We start from the raw sequence: 16,846 nt of genomic DNA on the forward strand, positions 1-16,846 counted from the left end.
CTTTCTGAAAAAAAAAACTTAATATAGTTATGTAGACGATTGAAGTTAATCTCATACCCGTTCAAAGCGTGATATCAGTACAATGTTGCAACGCCAAGTTACGGTGCTTTGTAAGCAAACAGAAATCTAGCCAACAGAGAGTTCGAAAAGAGTCAATGAGCGCAAGTAAATTGAAAACTGAAAAAACTCAACTTTCGAATTTCAAAAAAAAACAGATGCCCTTAAAATTCTTTGAATTTCAAGAACAATTAATGACTGACATTTTTTTAAATTTCCCCAATTTGAGAAAACTGGATTAATAAGTAAAGATATTTATTTCGATGAGAAATCTGATAATTAAATTCCATTTTCAAAAAAAGAAGCCAATCACGTTTTTCGCTACCTTTACACTTTAGCTGCTCGACTGCAGTTTGCATTCCGTTTAAGAAAAAGTAAAATATAGCCTGAAAAAAAAAACGAAAAAAAAAAACATCGCGATTTACATAAAAGTACGAGCAACATTCATCGACTCTTAATAATATTATCTCGAATTCACAAACATTTAAAAAAAACAGCCAACAGACGGTTGAAAAAGAAAAAAAAAACAAGAAACAGAAGAAAGACTGACTTGTTTTCAAAAAAACTTCCAATTTCTCAATTAAAAAAAAATTAAATGTGGTTCGTGCTAATCGTGTTAACAGTCCAGTCGAGAATAGTCCATTTGTATTATCTCCACACATTCCAGACTGTGTTATTTTGTTGAGCCGAGCTCTTATTTGCGACTGAAGGCCGTTTTTTTGCGTCTAGAACTTTCACGTGGTACCACTATTGCAGCCGAAATTGGTCAGGCCGCGGTAGACCTGAAGCTAGAGGTCAAGTGGGAGCTCGTCCTCACACACTATCATTGCCATGGCATTATATCGAATACACTATCTGTCGATTTCAATGTGAACACCTAACCACTATGCTAAGTGCCTCTTGAGAAAACTTGATCACTAGGTAAAAAATTTTTTCTGGGAAATCTGATACTTTAATTCAATCTTCGAAATAGGACTTCAGTCACAATTTTCGTGACCTTTAAACTTAAGCAGTGATAGTGGAGTTTGCCATTCTTTTAACAAAGTAAATGAACTGAAATTAAAAAATCAAACGTCAAACAGCGAAAAAATAAACTTGATCTTGCACAAACTTCACGACTTTTCCTGAAAAAAAAGCTTTAAAAAATCATCGCGACCTATATAAAAGTCTGAACTGCGTTCATCGACTCTTAATCATAGCTGAATTGAGAAAACTGGATCTTTGGGAGATTTCTTCATACCTCAAGAAAATATGACAAGAAAATTCGACTTTTTTAAATTAAGGCCAATCACGTTTTTGATCGCACCATTTGAACTATTGTTAGTGGAGAGCGTAATTTGCCTTCCAATCACCCAAAGAGTTAGAAGAGAAAATCAAATTATATCAAAACTCAACCCACAAAAATGTTTGAGTGTGAAGACCTGAAAGCTAAACCCGAAAAACCACACTATCTAAATAAGTGAAAACTCACTTTGCTCATTAAAACTTTTAAATACATAATGATACATAAGTTAATTCAAAAACTGCCCTGGTAACGTAAACATCATGATGATCCTAAAAACAGGAACATGATTATTCACTCTTTTTTCTCTATCACACTGAGCAAGGACAAGCATGGTTAATAACAGTTTATTATTCATTACTAGGTAATATTAAATTAAAAAGTCAATTCAAGTATTGCAGAACAAATAAGCTAATCAACTTTAAAAAGTTGAGAATTGGCCCAATAAAATTAAGACACTGTTAACAGCTAGAGGTTTTTAATAATAGCTATGAAAAGCTACCCGAGGTTAGAGAGCATCAAACAAATACAGTGCTGATTTAAATTAACCGGACGAAAGCGTTAAGCTTGAAATTTAAAACGCGTTTTTCTCAAATTGGGTTGAGTTTAAGTGAAAGCTTATGAAGACAAAACGTGCTTAAAATTTTAGCAGAATTAATGTGGTGTGATTTGTTTTGCGAAATTCGGGCCCAAAATTTTACCACAAAAAAGGGTTATTTTGGCTTTTCTTAGTTAATCAAAAATTACGCCAAAAATATCCAATCGATCACAAACATAATTATATCAAAGTGAGCCCCTTACGTAGCCCAACAAACTTTCAGAAGGGTATATTCTCCAAAAAAATGCAAACCGTTTAAAAATTGTTTTTAAATAAAAAGTTGGTATTTTATATAGTAAAAACGACCTTTTATGTCTATCAAGCAAAAATAAATTAATTTATACAATGTTTTGGAGAATATACCCTTCTTAAAGTTTGTTCGGCTACGTAAGGGGCTCACTTTGATATAATTATGTTTGTGATCGATTGGGTATTTTTGGCGTAATTTTTGATTAACTAAGAAAAGCCAAAATAACCCTTTTTTGGGGTACAATTTTGGGCCCGAACTTCGCAAAACAAATTCCACCAAAATAATTCTGCTAAAATTTTAAGCAAGTTTTGTCTGCATAAGCTTTCGCCTAAACTCAACCCAATTTGAGAAAAACGCGTTTTAAATTTGAAGCTTAGCTCGGTTTGTCCGGTTCATTTAAATCAGCTCTGTATCATCTCTTCTCAGAAACACAGAGACTTGACTTTGACTATAATCAACATATTCAGTAAAAATCAAGTATAAAAAGTGTAGATTTTTCACTCAGATATCAAAGAAACTGCAACTTAACAAAAAACAACAAAAAACAACAACAATTCAACGCGTAGACAGAATTGATAACGCTAACAACTTTTAGTTAGGTTTTAAAAATTCCCTTGTCGCATGTAACTATCTGTTCGTGCGTTCATACGCAAACTTTTGGGTTGATTTGAGTTCACATGCATTAAGGCACAACGTTTTTCTTTTTTGTATTCAAGGACATCAAGAAAATACAGAAAGAACAACCATGGATTAATATTCTTCTTTGATTTTCTGGCTATGCACGTTTCCTTCTACAGAAACTAGCTGGAAGAACTTGTGACCCTGGACAACCGATTCTTGACTCGAGTTCACCTGCTGTTTTTCGATATTCTCTTTGCCATTATTTTTCAAGTTCCCGCTCGTTTTTCGTCTTTTACCGCCATGTTTAATCTCACACTCTTCATTCAGGGCACTATTTCTTTTGATACGGGGATCTTCTGTGCCATTTTCCTTGTCATTGAGTTTAGGCGAGTCGTTAGCAAGACCTGTACATTGCTCCTCCTCCTGAGACATTGCAAAGATGGTGTCCCGGTCCAGCAGTGCCTCCAGCATCTTATCATTCACAAGATCCTCGCCCTCTTTTTTCATTTCCCGAAGACGCACATGTTGCTGCTCCTGCTCCTCCAAAATTGCTCTGATCTCTCCAAGGTCCAACACCTATTTTAAAAACTTAAATATAGTATGCAATTGGACTAGGAAAAAACCACAATCTTTTTAAACCAACCTAATTCATCCACAAAATACGGAAACAAGTCAACATAGAAATATCATCAAATGGTGCTTTTTGAACATAGCAACACTCTATTGTACATTTACACTAGAAAATCAATTAATCGAGCTTCAAATAGTTTGATTTTTTTTGCCCTTTGAAGGTATCAAAAACTTGCGTGTAACACGTTAGCAATAACTAACCTTCCGAGTGAGTGCACGGTGTGAGGCGTCGAATCTTCCGTCCTGCAGTACCACTCTCTCCAGCTTCCGCTTGGCCTCCGCCCTCTGTACTATCACGTGATCAACGCTGTGCTCAGTCACCAAACGGTACACCAACACACGTTTAGTCTGACCAATACGGTGACACCTAGAAAGAAGAATGCAAATAAACACAGTTGAAGCAGACACGCCTGTGGCTAATAACATTTTCGGTCAACGAATCTGAACGAAGCTAATTAACCAATAATTTTTTGGTTCGTTTTAATTCGTCAAAACTGTCAAAAAATAAATTGTTTCTTGACCGATTTAGTTACTCAAAGTCACTGATATTAGATATAAAATTAAAATTATCTTTAAAGAGCACACTTTCCAACATATCCGGCAGATAGCTGGAAAAGTTTCAACAAAGGCAAGGAAATCGAAAAAAAACGCCTAGCTTGTTTTTTGAAAAATAAAACTTTCCTATTTCAAAGAAAAAATAAATCACCTTAAAGCTCTTTGAATTTAAAAAAGAATTCATGACTGACTAGTTTTTGATTAAACTAACCCAATTTGAGAAAACTATCGATAGGAAATTTTTTCTTCCGCAAGGAAAATCTATAAATTAAAATCTATTTTCCAAATTACAAGCCGTTATTTTTTCGCATGATTTCCGCCTTTTTGTTTTTCTTTAAAAAAGAACTCAAATTGAACTTGAAAAAATCAAACTGTCAAACTACAAAAGATCATACTTGGCATAAACAAATTTCAAGATTTATCTTTTATAAAAAGTAGACCTATATAAGCATTTTTTACGTTCATTGCCACTTAAAACTGATACCTGTCCTGAGCCTGCAGGTCCATCTGAGGGTTCCAGTCCGAGTCAAATATGATGACAGTATCAGCCGCAGTGAGGTTAATACCCTGACCTCCTGCCCTAGTGGTCAACAGGAACAGAAACAGGTGATCTTTTGCGCTTGTATCTGAGTGTCCATTGTTGAACTCGTCAATCTGACTTTGTCTGTCAGCCAGAGAACAGTTTCCATCTATGCGACAGTAGCGGTAGTTTCTGTGGCTCAAAGAGTCCTCAATAATGTCTAAAATGGAAGTCCACTGGGAGAATAGCAGCACCTGGAAAAATAAAACCTTTAATGCCAAAACCAAAATTCTAGAACAAGGTGGATTTTACAGAAACGAATTAACTTCCCATATCTTTAGGAATAGCTCATAGTAAAACACTACGAATATAGCCAATTTGGAAAACTGCCAATGATTCGGAGCCGCGGGAAAAAATGATCGTTCAGATTCAAACAAAAATATCACCCTTGCGCTTTTTCAAATTTAGGACCTTTTTATTTAAAACTTATTTGATAAAACTGGATAGGTATTCTTATTCTCCCGAGAATTCTTAACAATTAAACTTCGAAACTTAAGTCTTCACGTTTTTCGGGCCATTTGCACATTTTTCAATGGAGAAGACATTTTGCCTACCATTTAGCACAAGAATTCGAAACTTTACGGTCCTCGAGTTATGCCGACAGTAGCGGAACCCGCAGCCCATTAGCATTAGTCGAATAATATTGCCATGAGGCCTGACCTGAATCGAACATGGCCAATCGACAGTTGGAAAAGAGTCAAAAACGAAAGTAAACAGAAAAAAAACTGACATGTTTTTGAAAAAATCTGAACTTTCGAACTTCAAGTTTGAAAAAATATGGCCTTATAGCCCCTTGAAATTTTATATCAATTTTTTGAAACTTTTTTGTTTGATAAAGTTCCAATTTGAGAACACTGGGTTATTAGGTAAAGTTTTTATTTCGCTTGTAAAACTGAAAATTAAATTCCACTTTCGAAAAAAGAAGCCAATCACGTTTTTCGCTACCTTTACACTTTAGCTGCTCGACTGCAGTTTGCATTCCTTTTAATAGAAAGTAAAATATGGCCTGAAAAAAAAACGAAAAAAAAAAACATCGCGATTTACATAAGAGTACGAGCTACATTCATCGACTCTTAATAATTTGTCTCGAATTCACAAACATTTAAAAAAACAGCCAACAGACGGTTGAAAAAGAAAAAAAAACAAGAAACAGAAGAAAGACTGACTTGTTTTCAAAAAGTGAAGTTAACCGAAAAAAAAAATCTAAAACCAAACCGCGAAAAACCTTCAAACCGTTAAAACATTTTTTCCATAATTAGTTAGTATTTCGCTATTGAAGCGCCAACTTTAACGTGCCAATACTCTTTCCTCCCCAAAAAAATAACCATTCCTGGTGGTATTTTTTTTTACTATTCTCGGGAGCTGATACACCATATCCCCTTGAAATACTCAAAAGATAAAAACAAAAACTAAGCAAAATAAGCGAATAAGACGATTAACATAAGCCGAAACCATTTGATAAAAAAAACTAAATAAAACAATTAACATAAATAATAAAAATCCGATTTTGCTTACGATTGTCAATTATAGTAAATACTGTTTCAATCAGAAGAAAATTCCATGCTTGGAAAAAAAGACCGACAAAAATTGGCAAACAGAAGCTGGAGAATTCAATTTATACCGGAAAAAAACTCAATTTTGGTCGAGATTCACACTAACACATGATCGAGATTCACACTAACACAAGACTCGGAGAACATCAACACCAGGGGATTGAACCAAAGTCTACAGGTGTTTTCGAATCCCAGTAATCCAGGAAAGAGCAATTTTGAGCGTTGCTTTTGGCGATTCAATTTCAGAAGTTAAACAGCAAAAAAAACAGCCAACAGACAGTTGGAAAAAATTCAGTGCACGCAATTAAAAACAAAAACTGACTTGTTATTTGAAAAAATCTCAACTTTCGAATTTCAAAGAAAAATTGATGCCCATAAACCTCTTTGAATTTCTAGAACAATTTATTACTGGCACTTTTTTTAAATAAAATTAACCCATTTTGAAAAAAACTCGATGGGAAATCTGAAAATTAAATTCCATTTTCGAAAAGAGAAGTCGAAAACGTTTTTCTTGACCTTTCGCTGTTCAATAGTGGAATTTTTGCCTTCCTTTTACACAGAGGCGAAGCTGCGCTTCGCAAACACCAGCGAGAACACAAAAAACAGCTCAAAAGTGCAATAAGAAAAAGTAGAATTAAGCCTCGAATTAGTACAAGTCGGGTACGTCTCGGATTCGATCTGCGACCTACAGATTATGAGTTTGAAGCACTAACAACTCAGCCATGGAGCTTAATAATTTACAAGCCACAAATGAAAAATAAAGCAGAGAAGAGATGCTATGAAATTTCCAATGCTACAGATCGTGAGTATAACAAAATTGCCACCTAAAAAGAAGGTTCCTCATTATACATTAACGCTCGCAAGCTCGTTAGTGTAAGCAAAGGAAATGGACTGAACTTAAAAAAGAAATCAAGTCAGACCTCGAAAAGGTAATGTTAAGCCTGAACAAATTTTATGACTTTTCCTGAAAAAAAAGAAAAGAAAATCATCGCGACCTATATAAGAGTATGAACTACGTTTATCGACTCTTAACAATGTGGACACAATTAAGTCTCAATTTTTACCAACAAAAATGTTTAAATATAGGATCGAATAAGAACCTTATGCCCTCTTTGCTTGAGTTTTTCCAGCATTCTGTCGAGCAGTTGCATTTTTCCAGATGTGTCTAAATAGTCCTCGTACCAGTTTAGATCACCGATTGCATGGGGGTTACTGATCAGAAAGGGATGGTTGCAGACACGTTTCAGAAGAGCCATAAAATTTGTCAGTTTAGAGTTTTTGAATAGTCTGCACATCTCGTCGTTGTCGTCACGAGCGTGCAATGGCGAGTGTCGATGAGTGGTTAGAGGAGTGAAATCGCCTTTAGCCGCATTTCCACTCACTCTATCTGCTGTGTAGCGTCTGTTTCGGCCATAGTCTCGCCATAACTTCTCATAGTCAAAGTGGTCTACCTCGTGGTTGCTGTGGCCCAAAATAGACACTATCGTTCTGTCAGACACCACCTGTAAATATTCAAAAATTCCGAATAGATCAATTCAAAGCTCGCTATAATGATCAAATAATACTTTGTTTTAGTTCCACTGTTCAATCATAGCTCTGGCTATTTTTTCCAATACTGAAAAAAAATCAATGCAATGAAGGCATTTTCGCAAAATAAAGCGTCTGGCTTATTCGTCCTACAAGAAAGAAAAGCAAGAAGTACAAAATTTGCTTTATTTCAAATACCCCAACTACCCTTCGACTTTGTAAAAAACAACTTTCAACGCAATATTAACAGTGATTTTTATACCTTGAGGCAGTGATGTCCAATATAACCAATTGTTAACACAGAGGCGAAGTCGCATTTCGCATACACAAGCAAAAATATGACCGATAACGCTACTGGGAAAAACTGAATGAGTAAAACTTTGAAAGTCTATAAAATTTCATAAGTGACGCACGCCAATGATGAGTCTACATAATTGCTAAGTGACGCAAGCCAATTATGACGCCTTAGCAGTCAATTTGTAAAAAAAATACCAACTAACATGCCTCAAATTATAGAGCGGACGCATTTTAACTAGTATACGAAACAGTTCATTAAAACATCCGACCTTACCCAGATTTGAACTCTCCTTTTTTGCTACTGGTCTACTTCCCTACCTCTACGCTACAGATCCATGATGCCTTGAAGCTAAAGTGCTGTTTTTAATATAATTGTCTGTGTTAATATCCATAGCATTGGCTGTACTTAATAGCTGGATCAAAATGAACACTTTCAAAAGGAATACATTTTGTCGCAACAATTGCATCGCAACAATATTTGCGACTTAGGTTGGAAAAAAAAGAAAGTTCATACTATAACACAAGCTATGCTTGTGTAAACAATTGGTTTAACCAGTTGGTTAAAAAATGGTTTGTTAAACTGATTTAATCAAAAACCAATTGGTTAACCCGATTTGGTTAAAAATAGGTCCTTTTAAACCAATTAATATTAACTCATAGATTAGCTTTTCAGGAGTGTATTCTCATCTAAGTTAGGCCAAGGAATCATTTTTTTCTACTGCCACTCAGTCGTGCGCCATCGATCGTTAATTAGCAATTTTGACGACTTAATTAATAACGTCCGACTGCGTGCCGACTACTTTCAAAACGTGCATCATTTAATATAAGCTTGAGAGTATTTATAATATGTTTTATCACTGTTTAGAAGCAAAATTGGTTAAACTGATTTGGTTTAGAAAAAAAATTCATTGGTTAATGGTTAAAACATTGGTTCAACTTTTTAAACTGGACATCAATGCCTTGAGGTAGTTGGATTGACTGATCTACCTGGAGTTAGACAAGGATATTATTATAATCCAACTTATAAACACCGCCCACCTTGTAGTAGTTTAGTTGAAGGGCACTCATGGGACAGAACACGAGCAGTTCTCTCTTCTGAGGTAGCTCCAGCTCCACCTCTTTCTTCACTCGACGCAACACAAACGGGGTCAGGATTTGCTGCACCATACACAACACCTGTCAAATAAACCAAACGCTTCTTAGCTTCTTTCTCATTAATTGAATACACTACTTTCCTTGGTTAATTGAAAAAAAAAACTAATTGTCTAGAAAATGAACAAATTTGACTTTTCCGTAACTGCTTCATCACGATGATTAAAAGTTATAGGACAAGTGAGAGCTGCATGCTAGTTCCCCTTCCTTAGCTCTTTTTATTGATTTTAAAACAACTGTACCTGTTCTTCACGCTCCTCCGCTTCGCTCTTAACACTGCCTTGCTCTGCAGCTTCGCAACTTTCTGGTTCTTCTTTCACCTTCACCCCTTCTTGCTCCTGTCTCTTTTGTTCTCGCTTCTGTTCTTGTTTCATCAGTGCATTCTGGTCTAACCACATATGGAAGCTCTCCAGGTCCGAGAAGATACCTGCATACACAATAGCACATATTGAAATTAAAATCGTTAACAGTCCCAGGAAAATTACTCCTTTTCTAAGCACCAAAACAACACGTTCCAGAAATCCCCCATGATAGAGAAATGTTCTATCAATTTTGTTTATTTCAAGGTTTTTGTAAATATTTGTAAATATACCTGTTAATCTATCTTTCATCTAGTGAAAGTAAGTTTTATGAAAAAACATAGTTTCATAAAAGGCGATTTGATGTCATGTACAAAACCAATTTAAAATCTTTAATGAAGTTTTACAGAGGCAAAGCTGCGCTTCGCAAACACTGGCGAGATAACGATAAAAAGCAGCTCTACAGAAAGTGCAATCAGAAAAAGTAGAAATAAGCCTCAAGTTGGTAAAAATGCGGCTACGTCTCAGATTTGATCTGCGACCTAGAGATTATGAGTCTCAAGCACTAACCATTCAGCCAAGGACGCTTAATAACTCACAAACAATAACCACAAATGAAGCAGAGAACAGATGTCTTAAAATTTCCAATGCTACAGACCGTCATTATAGCAAAAGTGCCACCAAAAAAGTAACACTTTCAATGAACAATTTTATTTGCGAGTTAGGTTAGAAAAAAAAACTCGTACTAATACACCAACACTCGCAATCAGTGTTTAGAATCACCGAAAGTTTTGCTTCGATGCAGGAAACGACCTTCAAAACTAGGAAAGCTGGTAGGTATCAAGATAAATTTTAAAGTAAAAAAAATTGTCTATCGGAGCAGTGCCAAATGAATGAGTCTTCACTAGATTCCTCGACTCTTAAAAATGCGCTTTTGAATAATTCGATATGAAAAACAAATTTATGAAATTTATGACGTCGCGCCTAATGACCATTGCAAATAACTATAACACAGGCGAAGCAGAGCTTCGCATGACTTGCGATACAAAAATGCGAAACAAGAAAACCAAAAAACAGTTTTCAAAAAAATTAATTGAAACAGACAAAATGAAAAAGATCACAATCACTCCAGAATAACTTTTCGTTTGCACTACAAACAATCACAGAATAGATGAAATGGAGAAAGAGCAGAAAATATGTCAACTTTAGCTGAAAATTTCGGCAAATAGACGTCGACAACTCAGCAACAGTAAAAAAAATTAAGTTTTTAGCCTTGCAAATTTTTAACTCTTAAACTCAACTTCATCAAATATGATGGAATAACGGTAATCTTATAAAGTCGAAGATGTAGAATTGAATAAAAAAAACATGAACACGGATACAAAAACTATGGAAGCAAAAATCTTGGTTGAATTAGCCAAAGAGATTCGAACTGCAGACCTATATGAACCAAAACAGAAACCTTACTTTACACCAGTTGAAACTTCAATCTGCTGCAAGAACTTCCAAATAAGTTTGTGCTACGCGAAAAGAATGGGTATTCTCATAGGCGAAGGAACGAATGGTCGAAAAACTCTTTCGAAGTACCGAAAACAAAAACAGTCGAAAGTCAATTCATAAAATGATTCATCTGCCGTTCAACTACAAAGAATTAAAAGAAGCAATATTTTGCTTCTTTTAAAACGAAACTCTTGAAATATAAAAATTGTTTCAATTCGCCGGCGAACAGTGACAATTTGAAAACTTTGCACACTTCTGCCGTTTCAATTTTCGTCCAATATTATTATTAAGTCCCTGGAAATGTTCACTTTCTTTGAGATTTTCACTCTTTCTTTCCAGATTTTGGAATACTGAAACCTGATCGCTCGATTTCGCCTATTCGGTATTTCGCCTATGAGGGATTCATCATTTTATCTTGCGGGCTTGTATTAGCTTGTGTTTACTAAAATAGTTTTAAAAAACGCTACACCAAAACCTATAGTTATCTTAATTAGAGTTATGAAAATGTTTGGGACTGAGCATCTGAAAAAACTTATTCTGTAACGAAAGTAACAGAACTAAAAAAAGACCAAAATACTCAGGTTACCTGAGACTAAGATATTACAACCAAATATTAAAACATTACTAACTACCTTCAGTGAACAATATAGCCTAAATGAGTTGCTTGAAAAATAAGCCGACAAAAAACCAGCCCTGAAAAATTGCTTTTAATAGTTTTGCCATCCTTAAAGGCATTAAAAATGCATTTAAGGTTAAAAACGACAAAATTACAGCCGGCACCGAATTAAAAGAATATCGATCAAAACTTTTGGCTGACAAAAACCGCATTGGAAGAGTGCGCATTTACCAGTTGTACTTTCCAGAAAGTACGCCTGGTAGCAAAGTTCTTGATGGTAAAAAACTAAAATCCAATTACAATAACTTTGATAATTTATTATTCAACATATACGAAGCGGAGCTTCGAACCACATCCGATACAAAACAAACCGAATGACAAACCAGCCTACATACGATTTTTTCATAATCCCCCACTTACAACACGCACACGCCTGAAAACCTGCCACAATACAAGATCTGTTTAGCCAATCTAAGCCAACATAATATAATTCAAATAAATAGACACAGCGGCGAAGCTGAATTTTGCACTACTTGCGATACAAAACAAGAATCAGCTAAAATAAAAAAAAAAATCGAAAATGTCGATTAAACTAGATCTATCAAAATGTATACCGCTAGTTTGGAAACAAAAAACCAAAACAATACAATTTAAAACTCACATCAAAAGAAAAATTACCAAGCTTTAACAAAGCCGAAAAAATCTTAGCAGAAAGTTCAGCTGATAAAAATTTCAACTAGACTTCAAAAACTCATTAAGTCCCCCTCACCCCCAACACACACGCAAAAAAATTCGCAATATGATGCCAATAAACCGATATAAAATGGGCCGAAAAAAAATTCAAAAAAAATTTAAGACTACTTTAAAGTTATTAAGTCCCCCTCAACCTCAAAACACACACACACAAAACTTTTTTTGCTTGTGGAACAACACATTATGCGGCTAGTAAACCGATATAATACACACCGAGACATATCAAGACGAAAAAAAGAAGGAAAAGAAATAGAAACAAAAAACATGAATTTTTAATGAATCGAGTTGGTAAAATTACAAACATTTAAAAAAATTCGAAAAGGACACATACTTAAAATCCCAAGAAGCAAAAAATAAATATGTAGCGGTAAATTGTTTGCTATGAGGCTTCAAGGAATTCAATACGAAAAGGTTCCTGTAACAAAGTTATTTACGGGAAAAAAGTCTAGTACCCGATTGCAATACCATTTGTTATCGCAAGGGTAGAGAAACTAATAACAAAAAAAAACGTAAACTATGTCAAATCAGAGTTTGTAAACTTACAACAACATCAAAAGCAAAATTCTGATAAAACGGGGATCTTAAACGCAGATTTGATTCATATAATTTTTTGGTTGAAGCGAAAGTACAGATTTGTAGACGACCACAAAGGTCATCCTGTGCACAAAATTGCACAGTAAAAACTGTTTGGTCAAAATAAATGTCTAGTATCCGTTTGCAACATTGCAGAAACACAACACCAGAAAATCGTTATTTAAAACATTGCGTTGAAAGGATAGTTTTCACCTCCATGGCAGAAACCTATGAACTAGGATTTTTTTTCTGTGAAGTTTTCTTGAAAATTCTTCCAAAACAACTCTTATTTTAAATTTTGATGACGTTTTCAATTTGAAGAAATCAGTTTTTTTTTCACTGGAACGGGCAATTAAATTCAAGCAGCACGACTAATATTTACTTACTAGGCATGAGAAAATGAAGGAGAGACCAAAGTTCGTTCAAACTGTTCTGGAGAGGTGTTCCAGTGAGGAGGAGTTTGTTCTGTACTTTGTAGAACGATATCTCCTTTAAGAGTCTGCAGTTCATATTCTTCAGTCGATGTCCCTCATCCACTACCATATATGTCCACGGAACTCTACCAACCAATGAGTACACTAAGATATAATACATGGGTCGAAGCTGCACTTCGGAAAATTGGTGAAACGAAAAATCAATTTAAAAAAAATAGATAAAAACGTGATATTAAGAGACTCGAACTCTCACATTCGGGCCAAAATTATTTGCCTTGGCCACAGTTCTAACGCCTTCCCTTCCCATAATTTATTTATACATATCAGGTAGCAAAGAATATGCTTCCGGAAATCTCAAAAAATCCAAAAAAATAGTAATATTTCACCTTTACCAACACCCGATAGATTTTTTAGCAGGACTTAAATATTTTTTTATTAAATGCTGCTCCACATATAGAGGCTAAGAAAATTTTCATTAATGGCAGACCTCGCAATAAGGTCTCGTTACCTGGCAAGACATCGCCTTTCAACCATTGCCATGTCATAGCTAGTCACAACGACTGACTGCTTCAAATCTGCATCGGCCGCCAATATCTGATCACGTAGAGCTGCTCTATTCACCTTATCTCCGTGAAACATGATTGCTTTGATGTGTGGTGCGAATCTGGTTGTTTCATTTACCCAGTTGGATAAGGTAGACAAAGGTGCAATCACAAGGAATGGACCTGAAATTCATTTGATAAGCTACTTTTTTTTTCCTGAATTCAACCTGAACGAATATGTTAAACAACCTTCACGCTGGTCAGACAAATTTGACCCTAATTTTCATACCAAATACACTCTAATCTTGGAACTCTCTAAATATGTCCCCCCTATGGTACCTAGTAAAGACCCAATAACGGGCTAATTAAACAGTTACACATGAACGAATTTTGTGTCTGGGTACAATTTCCCTTTCTACTATGGGGAGGGAAAATATATCTATCTTTTTTTTAGCAAATCACTGTCTCACTTAAATTAATACACTGTCGATTTCAACAATAATGTAGTTCGAATCGTATTGCAGGGAAACACTGTACCTAGAACTTGATTCTCCAACAAACTGCAGAATAGAGCAATGACCTGAATAGTCTTTCCCAACCCCATCTCGTCAGCCAAGATGCCATTCATACCATTCATGTACAGCTTCAGCATCCAGTTCATCCCGTGTTTCTGGTACTCGCGTAGAGTCCCTAAGAAGCGCTAAGGTTATAAAGAATCAACAGTAAATGTTAAAATCTGAAAGTGGATTTTTACATTGAAAATTTCCTGATTTTATTTCTTATAAATTTGTTGTTCCGACCATTGAAAAAACTAGTGTTGTCACGGGACCAAACAAGTAAACTACTACCAATAAAACAAGCGAGCAGGCTTGTAATAGGCTGATCAAATTTACTTTTCAACTTAAATTAAAAAGCTCAAAAACAAAATTCAAAAAATTGCAAAAATTTTGTCGAACTTTTTGTAGAAAAGTTTTTTGGTTCGTTTTTTTGTAAAAATTTTATTCCGAAGAAGGCGCTAAAAGATTTTCAGATAACAAATTTTTTTTTGAGTAAAGCTATGTATGTAACAGTTCTTAGTTTCACTCAAAAAATGTTATCTAAAATTGTTTTAGCGCCTTCTTCAGAAAAAAAATTAACAAACGAACCATAAAACTTTTCATCAAAAAGTCGGACACGATTTCCGCAATTTTTGAATTTTGTTGTTTTTCCTTTTACTTCATGTGAAAAACAGTTGTCAAATTTATCTAAGTTAATATCATATCGAAGTTATAGGCTTTCATTTAGAGACTCTCAACCAAAAACAAAAAAAAAACGACCCAATTTGAAAACGAAAAATTCTTTTAAGAATATGGTCGGATCATTCTGTGCTGCTTTTACAGCGACCGGCTATCCTAGCTAAGATCTGCAGATAGAAGTGGCTTGTCATCTTTTTCTTGTTACTTTGATAGTTTTTAACCTGTTTGTAAAGCCACATTACTTCAGATTGAACGCTCATGGTGTCCTTCTCACGAATGCATTTCAAAGAGCACAGCATTTTGATTTTTAATTTTGCCCGTTTTTAGAACAGATAAAAAATGATTTACCAATGAACAATTTTGGAACGTCAAAGTCACACAAATGATCAATATTCTGATCCGTATCGTGTTTTGTAGATTTAGACCCTTCTTCTGTTACATTTTTGAGAACAATTTCGTCCAGTTGAGCTTTGCTTTTTTTAGAAGTTTCAGCTTTCTTGTTAGCTTTTTTATCAGCAGTTGGTCTTCCTCTTTTTTTATCAACTTCTAACTTTGAAAGAAGCAAGCTCGAGAAACGACTACTTTTCACCAAAAGCGATTTTAAGTGCTCATATCGGACTTCTTGGATGTCACTGCCACTTGTCCCCAGTGGTAAATAAGGATTCATATTCAAGTAACTGAAAAGGTTAAATTGCTTTGCAATGACATACAAAACCATGTAACAGTCGCCTACTTCGGTCACATATGAGGTTAAAGAAAAATAGGCCCTATAACCATTGGCTCAAGAGTCAGGGACACTATCTCTTGTGTTTTTTCTACCTCGAACGGTCGGAGCCAATTCGGTTCATTTGCGACATGAGACTAAAAACCCGGTGAATTCCTATAGGGTGAATTCCCATAGGTTCAAATATTCATAGGTTCCAAAATAAAAAATCAGTCGCATAAGTTCCAAAATTTATCTTCTTGAATTCTGATTGGTTGAAAATTGACCCAACGAATTCATGGATTGTTTACTGTTCAACCATCATAAGCTCAAGCTGCAGAATAGTGACCTCCGCAGCCGCGCCAACGCGTTGCGGGCTTGCCACCAAAGGGTAGGACTCTATAAATAAGGTAATCAGAAGGTCAAAAGTATCATAGTAACCGAGGTTACAGTCATGAGTCCCTTCATCATGTATTTCAGTCAAAATCCTTGGAATTTTCTAGATATGGAAGTGATAATGATAAAAGAAGATGTCAAGTGTTTAAGTACTTTTCATTTAAAATCGATACGGGTTACGCTTCTTCAATAAGAACACGCAACTCGACACGAGATAATATAATATACAAGTGTTACAAGTAAAAAATTTCGTCGAAAGTTATTTTGTCATTTATTGTTCCGAGTACAATAAACTTTATCGTATAGGACTCTATACGAAATTTAGAGCCGGCTATCGCCGTGAAGCGGCGACGCGCGCGTAGCGCGCCCACCGGCGACCTTAAACCGAGACTCGGCTAATTTAGTCTTTTGACCTATGTGACATTCGACCAGAATGGCCAAAATGCAATCTCTGCAGAATTCGGAATTTTAGCAGTAAGCCTTCCGGATTGGTGGTTTTTAAGAACTAAGGGCGTTATTGGAACGTTTAGCCAAACGGTGAAGGCTGGAATATTCTAGTATTTTAAAATTTCAAAAATTCGAATGATGACGTCACATTTCTGAGAAATGCTGAAACGGCCATTTTAACAAAAAACGAGTGAAAGAACACAACAACAACATTAGTTGCGCTGACGAGAGCAACTTTATCGAAAT

At 35.3% G+C, this 16,846-nt stretch overlaps 1 protein-coding gene across 2 annotated transcripts; it reads right to left on the bottom strand.

The window, feature by feature from the left end:
• Window positions 1–2,517: 2,517 nt before the first annotated feature.
• LOC134846269 (lymphoid-specific helicase-like) lies at window positions 2,518–15,727 on the bottom strand. 2 transcript variants are annotated; one of them, XM_063863550.1, is made up of 10 exons: window positions 15,403–15,727; window positions 14,357–14,509; window positions 13,786–14,002; window positions 13,230–13,402; window positions 9,345–9,529; window positions 8,989–9,126; window positions 7,227–7,628; window positions 4,478–4,767; window positions 3,640–3,805; window positions 2,518–3,384 (listed from the first exon to the last, which is right to left on the bottom strand). In XM_063863550.1, exons 1-10 carry the CDS (start codon window positions 15,719–15,721, stop codon window positions 2,938–2,940), a joined length of 2,490 nt encoding a protein of 829 aa, XP_063719620.1. In that variant the 5' UTR covers window positions 15,722–15,727; the 3' UTR covers window positions 2,518–2,937. The 2 variants fall into 2 exon arrangements, with proteins under 2 accessions (XP_063719620.1, XP_063719621.1); XM_063863551.1 differs by lacking the exons at window positions 14,357–14,509; window positions 15,403–15,727 and having other exon boundaries at window positions 13,230–13,421; window positions 13,786–13,937.
• Window positions 15,728–16,846: the final 1,119 nt, after the last annotated feature.

The sequence above is a fragment of the Symsagittifera roscoffensis genome, chromosome 5 (genome assembly GCF_963678635.1).
Source record: "Symsagittifera roscoffensis chromosome 5, txSymRosc1.1, whole genome shotgun sequence".
Lineage (NCBI taxonomy): Eukaryota > Metazoa > Xenacoelomorpha > Acoela > Convolutidae > Symsagittifera > Symsagittifera roscoffensis.